Source organism: Pyxicephalus adspersus, chromosome Z (genome assembly GCF_032062135.1).
Source record: "Pyxicephalus adspersus chromosome Z, UCB_Pads_2.0, whole genome shotgun sequence".
Taxonomy (NCBI): Eukaryota; Metazoa; Chordata; class Amphibia; order Anura; family Pyxicephalidae; genus Pyxicephalus; species Pyxicephalus adspersus.
In genome coordinates this window covers 80,130,829-80,143,655 of record NC_092871.1, presented here as the reverse complement: position 1 = coordinate 80,143,655, position 12,827 = coordinate 80,130,829, and the positions used below count along the sequence as shown (strand labels likewise).

The window sequence follows — 12,827 nt, the reverse complement described above, 5'->3', positions numbered from 1 at the left end:
AGAATATTACTGGGTATTAAGGATTTAAAGTAAAAATACCAGTGACCATTGATCCAGGGAACATCCGATTGCCTCATTGAATCAGGAAGGAAGTTTTTTCACCCGTTGAAGCAAATTGTACCAGGGGTTTTTTTTCCTTCCTCTGGACCAACTGTATCCATAAGGTTTATATCTGGGATATGTTTATTTCGCTAGTGGTTGAACTTGATGGGATTATGTCTTTTTTCAACCTAACCTACCATGTAACTATGTAACAAGCCCGCAGGGGTATGCCAACATCCTCAGCATCATACACTAATATTGCAAATATTGCAAACAGGCAGGTAAGTTGTTTTATTTCAGAAGGGACATCACCTGTCTCTTCTGCAATTAACAATCTGCCAGCTCACAATTTTAATATCTAGTTCTGCTTTAACAACATATGGACTTGAGATATATCTACTTAAGCCATTTTTGTCTGCATTGCTGTTGCAGACAGTTCCCATTACTTTCTGTCTTAAGAGGAAATTATGGTTAAAATTTTACAAAGATGCAGTGATCAATAAATACTTCCTGGCTTTAATGTGAACACTCCACCAAAAACAAATACAAATGTTTCCTTGTGCTTATACATTTTATGTACATATACTTTGTGCACCAAAGACCAGACAGCCTTGGTTGGTGTGCATGAAGACAGATAGTTGATGCAAAGAGGTTACAGGTAAAAATGAGAAAATTAGAGTAACTGCAGTAAAAGGCAGAAAAAAGGAAATTCATAGTTGAAAAGACCATTAACCAATCACAAATTTGAGTATAATTGTTTGTGATCCACTTCACTGGAGGTGGGGTAGGGGGTGTGTTCTCTGCTTACATAATTTGCACTATAAGGCATCTCTTTTTCTCATCTCAGAAAGTTTTTCATCTCAGAGTATGTTCTATATCAGTGGTCGCCAACCTTTTGGACCTCACGGACCACTAAATCCACGGAATCCGCGCATGTGCGGGGAGCAGTGTGCCACTCAAAATGGGAAGAAACTTCCCTCAGAGTGTCTTCATGATGCCAGAACCAGGCCACTCTCCCATCGGAGGCTCAGATCTAAATTTTGGAGGGGACAGTAGCGCAGGGCTGCGGACGCAACAAAAGTTGTGTCCACAGCCCTGCACCACTGTCCTACCAGGATGATTAGCAAGCAGGCCTGAGCCTGCAATGAGAGAGTGGGTGGGTTGTGTCCAAATGGGGGACAGAGCTGTGGACCACCAAAATTTTCTTGCGGACCACCGGTTGGCCACCGCTGTTTTATTTACAGTACATGGGGTTTTTGCAAACAAAGGGAGGATAGATATAGATAGATAGATAGATAGATAGATAGATAGATAGATAGATAGATAGATAGATAGATAGATAGATGGATAGATAGATAGAATAGATGGATAGATAGATAGATGGATGGATAGATAGATAGATAGATAGATAGATAGATAGATAGATAGATAGATAGATAGATAGATAGATAGATGCAATATAAATATGGGTAGGAGGAAAAGGAGTCACCTTCAGGTTTGGTGTTAGCTGGCCGTCTAGGAGGTGTCGGTTTGGGGTTGCAGCAGGGATCTGGGACAGACCCATTACAGTCGGAAGAGTTTCCAGAATCAGATCGGAGCCTCTGGGGTTTCTCTGGGTGTATTGGGATATGAGCTGGCTCCAAGGAGAGGCTTTTAACAAGCACTTGAGGCTTGGGCTGGGGCCCTGGAAAAGAAAAGGATGTGGTAAGCAAACCAAAATCATGACAAGGAGGAATGATTCAGAGGAGAAAAGACGTGGAGAGATTCTGACACATATGGAATGGTTTATTAAATCAGTGCCTAGAACAATGGCAACCGGCAGCAGCCAATCAAAAACCAGGTTATTAGTCAGTCTACTAGACTAGTTAATATAGGGTTCTGTGTACTGGTGTTCTTGGAACCTATATATGCAATACCAAGAAAGGAACCTATCATTATAGCTTTACTCCCTGGATGAATCACTAGGACATATCTTCAAATTACCAAATCACACATTAATCTTCTGGTTAAAAAAAACAGTTTTTCTTTACCATTAAAAATAATACTTCTGGGCTCTTTCAAGTGACCTAAAGATGGTCTTTGGCTACTGTGGCATTGTGAGTATTTCTCATTGTTAGGGATGGCAAAGAGATTAGTATTTTAAGCTCCTGATAAGGAAGGGATTCTTCACAAGGTCTGTGAAAATGTGGAATCGTCTCCCTCAGGAAGTAGTTTCAGCAACTACTATAGAAGTACTATAGCTGGATGCTTTTCTAGAAGCACAGATGATAACTGGGTATTAAAGTTTTAAAGTAAAAATAACAGTGACTGTTGATCCACGGAACATCCGATTGCCTCTGGCTATCAGGAAGAATTTTTTTTCCCCTGTTGGAGCAAATTGTACCAGGGTTTTTTTGCCTGATGGTTGTATGTCTTTTTCAACCTAAATATGTAACTATGTTGTCTGAATAGAACACAGGGGGAAGTAATAGGGAAGGCATGACCTGATGGTTTCACTCTAAAATACATTAAAAAACTACTGCCCTACCATAGCACTCACTTTGTAGAAAGAGAACTGTGTATGGAAATTTCACCTTGGGCTACTGAACTCTGTAAACAATAGCTTTTTGATACTGCAGCTAATTATAGATTGGTAAATATGCCTGAAGCTCCATCAGCTAGCTGGAAAAATTGTGCATGAATTATTTATTATGTACCTATAAAGTAACACATCAAACACCATGCATTTATTGATTTCAAATGTAGGTCTAAAGGAAATAAAATGACAGCAGTGCCTCCTTAACACATACTTTATGAAGTTCTAAAAATGTGAACATGCTTTTCTCTATACTCCACTACAAATAAGAAAAATCTTGCTCAGTAAAGTTCCATTTTACTTGTACAAATATTACATACCTGCCCCACCCAATAATGACGGCGGTTATATATAGTATTGTCCTTTTGTAACACCCAGCGGCTTTTTTTCACTGCAAATATATCTGCCTAACATACTTGGATTGCTTTTATACGAAATAAAACTGACCTCTAAGCATCAGAAGAGTTTGCCAGTTGCTGCTGTGTCTATGTGCCTCATTCATTAAAGCTCTCCAAGGCTGGAGGGGATACACTTTCATCAGTGAAGCTGGGTGATCCAGCAAACCTGGCATTAATTTCTTCAAAGTCATTTGCTATCTGTTAGCAAATGTTTTCAATCCTGGACCAGATCACCCAGGTTCACTGATGAAAGAATATCCTCTCTAGCCATGGAGAGCTTTATTAAATGAGGGCCATAGTATAATTTGCGTCATTTAGTCTGACACTCAGTATCTCCTGCAGGAAACAAAATCAGACAATAGATCTTCCATCTAGTAAGTGTAGCCATATTTACTAGAAACAACAGACACTACCAAAGCAGCTTTTTGCTCTTTGTGGGGGTAGTTTTAAAATGATCAGGTTTAATGACTTGGGAGTTTAAACTGCTTAAAGTCGAACTAAACCCTGCTACCTGCTATAGTCAACTGTCCCTGTCCCATTGCAGGGCACCACAATCTTCTTCCTTTTTCAATTCCTAAATGTGATCTTTGGCCATCTTCATTGGCCAGGCCGGTACGACGCAACTCCCATGCAGCCGCACAGGAGTTCCTCCAGTATCCGCAAGTGCTGCGGAAGCCGGAATTGCCAGGTATTCTGTGTTTTTGAGTGATCTGGCTGGTAAGAATGCTTTTTGTAGAAGGGACATCGCCTGTAATAATGCCCTGGCTAATGCAACATTTTTAAAAGTAGAACTAAACAAAGTGAAAAAGGATTGACTAGAGTAGACCCCTTTGTATACTCAGTTGTTGCCCTTTTGTGTTTAAAGATAAACTCTGAGCACAAAAATATTAATTTATATATATAATACAAAGGATATAAAACAACCCTGTGCACAACAAGTGTCTTTACAATTCCAGATTCTGCCTAGTGAAAGAAGCAGTGACACATAGCTTGGTCAGAGAGCAGATCTGTTGAATGGACCCTATTACAAAAAGGGGGTGTATACAAGACCAATCTGATTCAATGGCTTCAATACTTTCGCAGTTCCTGATGTAGATCAAGTATAAACATTTTCTGATTAGAAAGCTATATTTAGGTAAGTAACTTAAAGTCATCATGAATCAGCATGCCAGACATGTAACTTGTACTTCCAAAAAAAGAAACCAACAACTACAATGAATTTCTCTCTATACAAATTCCCTGCATGAAATCCTTTACAGTGACATTTTGGTTAAATATATCATTGAATAGTCATAAATGTTGTTGGATTTGATTAAAATGTGCAGAGAAAAAATATATTGTTTATGTGGGAATTGTCCCATGTCCAGTGCACACTTCATGTAAAGGAGAGTAATTGTATTGCAAAGATTCATTGCATATGATTCCTTTTATGTTTGCCCTGACAAACTCCAAGATGCCTGAAGGTTGCTGCAGCAACTAAGTACAAACAAAGCTATGTCTATTTATCTAAACTCCTACAATTCTTTTATAAGTTTTACAACAGTTTCAAGGGTCAACTAGCTGAAGGTTCATAGCTAATGTAGCTTCAGCCACATGAACTATTAATTTACCATACGAACACTCCAAGCTGTTTAAAATAATTTTTATTTTTTTCCTGCTATCTGTGGCATGTGTGCTGCTACCTCTTCCTTTCTTTGTGTGTCTATAACTCCTCCCAAAGCATGTACCTGCAGGACATACAGGGGACAGGTTAACTCTTGGGTAGCCAGCCATGTCACAAAGGTATTCATTCTCAATGAACCAGAACAAATGGGACCCACAATTTATTCACACTGTGTAGTTATCCGAGGAGTTCACACCCAAGCAAAAGGTGTGGAACATATCAGTAAACTGTCAGTTTGTATTTTGTATACTGGCACATTAATGTGATCTTTAGTCACCAAACAAATTGATGTTGCAAAGATTTCCAAAGATCGCCACTAAGTATGGCTTAGACATTGCATAGCTCTTCTGAAAAATGCATATTTTCTGGCTGTTTGGAGTTACTGATCTGGCACAAGCATGCTGTAAGCTCCATGTCAGTCATTCTGCATTTGTTGGATCAGCCTGACTGTCAAGCAGTTGGTATTTTCAGAAGCAAAGATCTGCATTTCTCTTTGTAGAAGATGTTGTTAAATGTACATTTACACTTTTTTTTTAAGCTACTGATTTGGTGCCCATTTAACAACAAGGTACTGCAATGCAATAAACCTGGTGTGTTGCCATTTATTTTGAATAGCACCACAATTCAGTATTGCAGCAGCGGGCAAACACAACCACCTAAAGCTTTATAACTTGTTCTGAAACAAAGATATAAAAAAATGATAATAAGGCGTAATAATATTATTATGTGTAATAATATAGATGGTGCTGTGTTCCAATTGTCAGTTTTTAAGCTCACACCAATTAAGTTTGACGGTTGCACCTGGAACGCTAATTAGTCGCTGTAGGCAAATTCAGTTATAAGCAAAATCAGATAGTGTAATATATCTCAATGAAACCTTTATAGAGAGGAAGAAGGCTATCATTGATGATTTAGTGATCTGATAATACTGGCTGTCTGGTTGTTATGCTAATCCAGTGATTAAAAACTGTTTTGGTAAGTGACGTTTAAGTAATTTTTGGTACGTTGCGAAAACACTTGTTTAGCACAATGCATGACGGCACGTGAAGTGTACTGTGGTGCCGTTCATTTGGCAACCCAATACGCTATACCAACATGCTTACATAGCAGAGTACTACAGCTGCTTCCGAAATAAAAGTGCAGGTCCCTATTTAAGGTGTGTTGTGGTGCGTTGGCAGGGTTACAATGTGGGTTACTACCAATGCGTTAATGATCTGCATCAGACTGAGTCACTTGTTCCAAGTGATTTAGAAAGTACGTTGCGGTAGATATACATGTAAAGTGAGTGTTGCATGATATGAATAACTGAAACGTGTGTGGGCCCTATTAGCGTATACTAACCTGAAACACAAATAAAACATTAAGGATACAAAAAAAAACATCAAGGATATAAAAAATAAATTTGACAAAAAAACATATCCTTACCTAATTTAACCTCCAGTAACCACTGCCCATTGTTTGGGTATTTACCCATCCGGTGCAGATCCTTATATTGGTAATATTCTGCAATAAGTATACTTTACACTCATTGTGTATATTATATTAAAGTATAAGAGTGATCATAAACAATTTTACTGGACTAAATTTGAAATGTAAACCATACTGCCTCATAGACAATCATAGAGATTCTCTATCATATCAATAAAGGTTGTTTGATTCAGAGGACCTAATCTATGAACAAACCTATGACTGTAATATCGGCAATCACCAACAGAAAAGGATACAAATATAAACCTCAAAAATCACTGGACAAACCCAAAACATCGCCGACTCACATGACAGGTAATGTAGAACAAATCCGGTAACACCGTCCACACAAAGACAGCACTTGTACCTGCCTGCTTGCTACACACCTGGCGTCTCCAACAGCCTGTTGCCTCGGCAGATGTTTTCTGGCAAGAGGTGAAAGAGGGAGTGGTGAAAGGGCAGGAGTTACTCAGGCATATGTTTGAAAAGTTCAGAGTGACAGAGCGGGATGTTGGGTGTGCAGAGAATAGAGATGATGATGTGTAAACTGCAGTATAAATACACACAGCTGTCCTGCTGAGCCTTGTCTGTGCAATCATATGTGGACAGTAGAAGCAGAATGCAGGCCTTTCCCAGGGCTGGACATATGTGGGAAAGGAGTCCTGAAACTCAGGCCCGGGCCAAGGGGTATGCAAGGGAGATGGCTGTCCTGAGTTATTCAGCAGTAGCAGGGGGTAGCCTAAGGCACGGCCTGCAACCTACTTTGCTGATACAGTTTATAGATCATATGGAAGGTTGTGGTGGTGATGGCGGTGGAGTTTTTGACTTGGGTGCTGCAAAGCTTTGCCCCGGCACTTCCATAGTTATATCTACCCTGATAATAGGCATGTGCTTTTCCAAGAAAAAGGGCCATGTGCTTGTAGGTGGTATCATTAGATCTCATAAGAAAAAAAAGAAAAGTTGATGCAAGCTCAATCGTTAAAAGTTTTATAATGGTATTGCAATATAATTTTTTTTAAATATGAAAGTGACCTTGTTACTACAGCAGAAGGAAGCCATAGCTGTAAAAGAAGAGATGAAGAACTTTTACTGTCGCTGCTCTTTTGCAGAGAAATCATCCTCTTAAGTTAGCTGGGAACACTTATAGGAATGTTGATCTCCAGGGCCCCCTGCAGCTCTTATTGGTTGCTCTTTTAACCTCCCAATAAGTACAGGAGGAAGTGGGAATGTGAAGGTCACCAGGGGGAACTAGTGAGACTTGCGGGGGACCCAGGAGATCCTTGAACCATTTAGGGGGTAATTTCTCAGGAATGGAGAGGTGATTGGTGGCAGGAAAGGTGAATATTCTTCCTCTTCTTTGATATGTCTAGCTCCTGATTGTCCCTTATTTAGTTACTATAAACCTCTATACTACCATAAGGAAGATCATTATTTTACAAATGTATTTTTTTACTTTTTTAAAAAAATCATAATATTGGTCTGTGGGATTAAAAATTATGAATTTAGGGGTCCGTGAGATCCGAAAAAAGTTGCCGAGTGCTGCCTTAGGAAACCCCTTCTATATCCACAGATCACAGTATATTAGCATGATGATCCTTTTATTGCTGGTCAGTGAGAAGAATGTCACCTAAACAGATCATTGGTGTCAGTTAACCTGTCCTGAGAGGCATACATTTCTAATTGATTCTCACTTCCTATTGTATTCTACTTCCTCCAGCTCCTAAACTGTAAGCTCTTCTGGTCAGGGTCCTCTCCTCCTCCTGTGTCGCTGTCTCTATCTGTCTATCAATTGCAGCTCCCATTTAATGTACAGCGCTGTGTAATATGTTGGTGCTATATTAATAATCATAATCAAGAAACCCCTAGCAATCTCTGAAGGAACCTTAGGGTTCAAAAAAATCCTGGTTGAGAAACACCGCTCTAGTAGCACACATTTTATTCTAAGGTGACAACACTGGCTTAATGTTCTATTTTGAGTGAAGCTTTGTCACCCTAGGAAAAAAAGTGTGTTAGGATTATAGAGCACTTATCCTCTTATTTTTGTTATCCTCATCTTGGTAACATGGGGTAGTCCATGTAGCTGGGAACGATGCTCAGCCGCTAACTGATAACATTCAGCAGACAGCAATGGAAGTTATAATAGTTGAATGCTGGTAATTATCATTGTCAGTAACTGTATGAGTAAACAAACCATCATATACCACTAGACTGGAAATATTCGGCCTTGGAAGCAAACCCTCTAGCAGCTTTTGTGACTTTTGGGCTAGCAGAGAGCAGGAAAATCGATGGGAGAAGACCATAGACGTGTGACCTGTGAAAGACACATAACTGGCTCCCCAATCACAAAATTCATCAAAAATCACAAACTAACTTGACTAATAAAATACCACTTTCTGTTTTTTTTATGAATAAAACAAATTGTGGTGTATATAGCAAGGCTAAGTATGTCTACTCTCTATAAGAAATTAATCCGAAGGTGTGCCATAGCAATCACGAGCCATGGTAAATGGTGGAAGATGTCCTACATACCAGGTTTATGGCAATGCAAGAAAAAGAGGATTATAACAGATAAAATGCAAATGAAGAATTATAAGGTGATGCCATCATCACTGATCAACCTTTCTAATTAGATTTCTTTAAACAAATGAGAACAATACATGTTGCAATTTAAATACTTCCATCACAGACTTGATACATGACTCTTAGTATTTGGATTTTTGATGTCACATGAAATCAAGAAAGGACGTCATTTTGGAAAGAAGGGCCACCAATACAACATATAATAATGATACTAACCCCAGGAGAAAAATGACCTCCAGTCTTTCCCTATGATTGTATTGAATTTGGTTGGCATAAATTCAGAGGATTACAAATTGAAGATGTTTACAGTATGATTATACAATGCCTTACCACTAATATACAGTAAAGTGATTGTGACATCCAGCTAACCTCTGTTACCAAACCCATCGGCTGATCCCATGCCATATCTCCATCCAAACCCTTCCCAGACACAGACCCGCATGGATCAACAGTTTAATGTCTCCAGTCTCAAATACCTCCGGAATTGTGCGGTTTCCTCCGCTGGTGTCATAAAGTGCAGGTTCCTCCGGAAAATCTGTGTGTTCTGTAACACACAGCCGAGATTTATCAGCATTGTTCACATGGGAGGTGTGGATCATTCATGAATGTGAAACTTACAGGAGGAGAAAGACATTGGGTGTGATATGTTGCTGCAGGTGCTCTGTGAGACATATCTGCTTTGTAAACGGAAAGTATTTATAAATCCAATCACTGAAATATACCATAAGCTTTACATAGGGAAGTGTTTCTAACAAATTAACATTATGGACAGTGAGGAACGTTAAAACCTTGTTAGAATTTCTGCTGTCTGTCCTATCTGATAAATCTGGTAAGTCTTTTCACTGGCTTCCATTTCACATTAGAATCAAATTCTAGCTCCTGTGCTTTGTCTTCAAATCCCTACACAGTTCTTGTCCCACTTACCTTTCTGACCTGATAGAAAAATACCCCGCTAGCCGCTCTCTTCTCTCCTCCAATGACGTACTAATGACTTCCTCACTCATAACCTCATCACACGCACGGCTCCAAGACTTCTCTAGAGCTGCCCCAACTCTCTGGAATGGTCTTCCTTGTCCTATTTGGCTTGCTCCTACTTTCTGCTCATTTAAAAGAGCTCTTAAAACCCATCTTTTCAAACTTTCCTACCCATCTTCTTCTGTCTCTAAAAACCCACACTACTTCCCAACATTACATATCTCCTGTTGTGTGTTTCTCCCCCCACCTCTTAGATTGTAAGCTCTTTGGGGCAGGGTCTTCTCCTCCTCCTGTGTCACTGTCTGTATCTGTCTGTCATTTGCAATCCCTATTTAATGTACAGCGCTATGTAATATGTTGGCGCTATATAAATCCTGTTTAATGATAATATTATTATAAGAAAATCTCTAGTGCTTTCCTAACACAGAGAAACCACAGGAAATCTCTCAAAAGCAGGAGACAATCACCTCTTCAACAGTTGTCACTGGAACAGGTGTACCCATTTACAGCAGAGCTATAGTTACCTTACAATGTGAGCCCCTTTGAGGGTCAGTTAGTGACATGACTATGGGCTTTGTAAAGGGCTGTGTAATATGTCGGTGCTATATAGATACTGTGCAATATTATTATTATTATTATTATTATTATTATTAATAATAATAATATTATTAATATTAATTATAACACAGCTCAAAAAAATGCACTTGCCAAGGACTTTTTCAATAATATTTAGTATTATTATTTAGTATTATAATATTTAGTGTATTCCAGATCTGCTGAATCCAGGAATGACATGAATTTCATTGAATTGGCTCTAAATTTTGTGATACAGGAATCGAAGTAGACAATTTTACTAACAACAAATGTTAACACAGTATATTATTGTAACTCTTTTTTTGCATCAATGTTTTGAATTTTTTATAATAAATGTAGCATTATTTTCATGAAACTTTGATTTGCCTTCTTTTTATTCATACATTTTCTTTTTTTTTTACAGAAATATTCTTCAAGAAGTTGTTTAAATGACCCTAATGTATTTTGCTACATTTGTCTGTCACAACAAGCATCTGAACTTTTATCATCCAGGCTAAAAGAAAAGAATTGTCTGAGACCGGAAGTTAAAATAATGGTTTATAGGACAAGAGAGGTGACACTTCTACCATATTTCAGTGAAGATGGAGACTTTGTGTACTGTTGTAACATCCCTGGACTACTAACCCATATGGGATTACCAGAATACCGAGCAGAAGACTGGGGGCTTTTCATAGACAGTTCCACTCCAAGTTTGAAATCTGTTTTACTGCATAATGGCAACTGCTATGCATCAATTCCAATTGATCTCCCAACAAAACTTAAAGAAGAATATGAAACAATCAAAATGATCTTACAAAACCACCAATGGTCCATATGTGGTGATTTAAAAATGTTGACAGCAAAGTGGATACACAAAGTACCCATGTTTCATCTGCTTGTGGGGTAGTAGAGCAAAGCAGGATCACTGGAAAAAAGTGACATGGCCTCCAAAGGAAAACATGAAAAAAGGTGCACGAACATCATTAACGAGCCAATGGTTGACTAAGAAAAATCCATTCTCCCTTCACTACACATAAAGTTGGGATTCATGAAGCAATTTGTTAGAGCTCTGAACAAGGACGGTGATTGCTTCAAATACATTTGCAGATTCTTCCCTGTATTGAGTACTGAAATATTAAAAGCAGGAATCTTTGATGGACCCCAGATTCGTAATAAATGATAAATGATTCAAATTTCACAAGTTACATGACTGATACTGAAGCTTCTGCCTGGCACAGCTATGTCATGGTTGTCAAGAACTTCTTGGGTAACCATAAAGCACAAAATTATGAAGTACTGGTACAAAACTTGCTCCTAAACTTTAATATTTGGGTGCTACTATAAGTATAAAGGTACACTATCTCCATAGCAATTGACTACAATTTCCAGAAAACCTTGGGGATTTCAGTGAGGAACAAGGGGAGAGGTTCCATCAAGATATAAAGGTGATGGAAGAAAGGTATCAGGGCAGATGGGATAGACACATGATGGCAGACTACTGCTGGAGCCTTCAACCTGATTGTCCTGATCATCAGCATAAAAGGAAATCATACAAACTGAGTTTTTCAATGACTTCTTTGTGATTGGTTCTGTAAAAAATATTGATTATAGAATATATTGACAATAAGTATTTTAAAAAATTAATTTTGTATACGTAGGCATATCTAGTTTCATTTTGCTTATTTTTTATGTTTCTTTAGTTTTCTATGAGGTTATTTGTGAGGCCATTATTTCAAAAACTAGAGCCAATCTAACAAAACCAATACTATATTTGGAATCTGTGCATCAAACAAAGCCTAAAATGACTTTAATCTGTTCGTCAAGAAAATGTTTGACCAGTGTAATAGTTCGGCTGAAAGTGTGAGCAGGCAGGATTGTTATTACAGAAACGACAGGCGATGTTCCTTTTTACCTACCTGTTCAAAAATTGTTTTGTGAAATACACTGGGGTGCTCATACAGACCTCAATGTAGGATGCCAGGATATGCAGTGATTTATTCACTGTAAAAACTCCCATGCGCAAAAGTTGAAGTTGCAATCAAGACGGCCAAAGTTTTGACACCAGAAAGAGAACCACATGCAAATGGCAGCAAAACTGCACAGTACATTAAAACATTAAATCTGTCCACCACTTGTAGTCACTTATCTATATGAATGCCTTTAAGTAATATACACAGGTCAGATGATTGTTGCTCGAGATTAATGGTTGGGCTGGTATCGGGTGTAAACCTAGCAAGTGTCATTGATGAATGATTTTGAGGAACCACTGTACACATGCTAGATTTTTGCTCAAGAGAAGCACAGCTGGTCGTCTTGGACAAAAATCTAGCAAGTTTACAGCAGCTTCCAGAAGTGGTTTATCAATACGCACTGCAAATAAAGAATGACTGATCAGTATTGTGGTCAAAGTGCTTTCCAATGAACAAGAGCACAATAGGGTGCTGCTACCTCATCTCCCCTCCCCTCTCCATAGAACAGAATAGAGCTGTGCTTACAGTGCTCTTTCATTTTCCTGTCACTAAAAATTATCATGAAAGATTGTTTCCAATGACAG

General features: G+C 38.5%; 1 protein-coding gene across 2 annotated transcripts in view; it reads right to left on the bottom strand.

Moving 5' to 3' along the window:
- FGD1 (FYVE, RhoGEF and PH domain containing 1) overlaps positions 1 to 12,827 on the bottom strand; it is a 116,915-nt gene that overhangs the window by 26,671 nt on the left and 77,417 nt on the right. For both annotated transcript variants that reach the window (XM_072429411.1, XM_072429412.1), the window contains exon 2: positions 1,532 to 1,726. In XM_072429411.1, the coding sequence (XP_072285512.1) occupies positions 1,532 to 1,726 (195 nt within the window). The remainder of the gene's footprint in view (positions 1 to 1,531; positions 1,727 to 12,827) is intronic.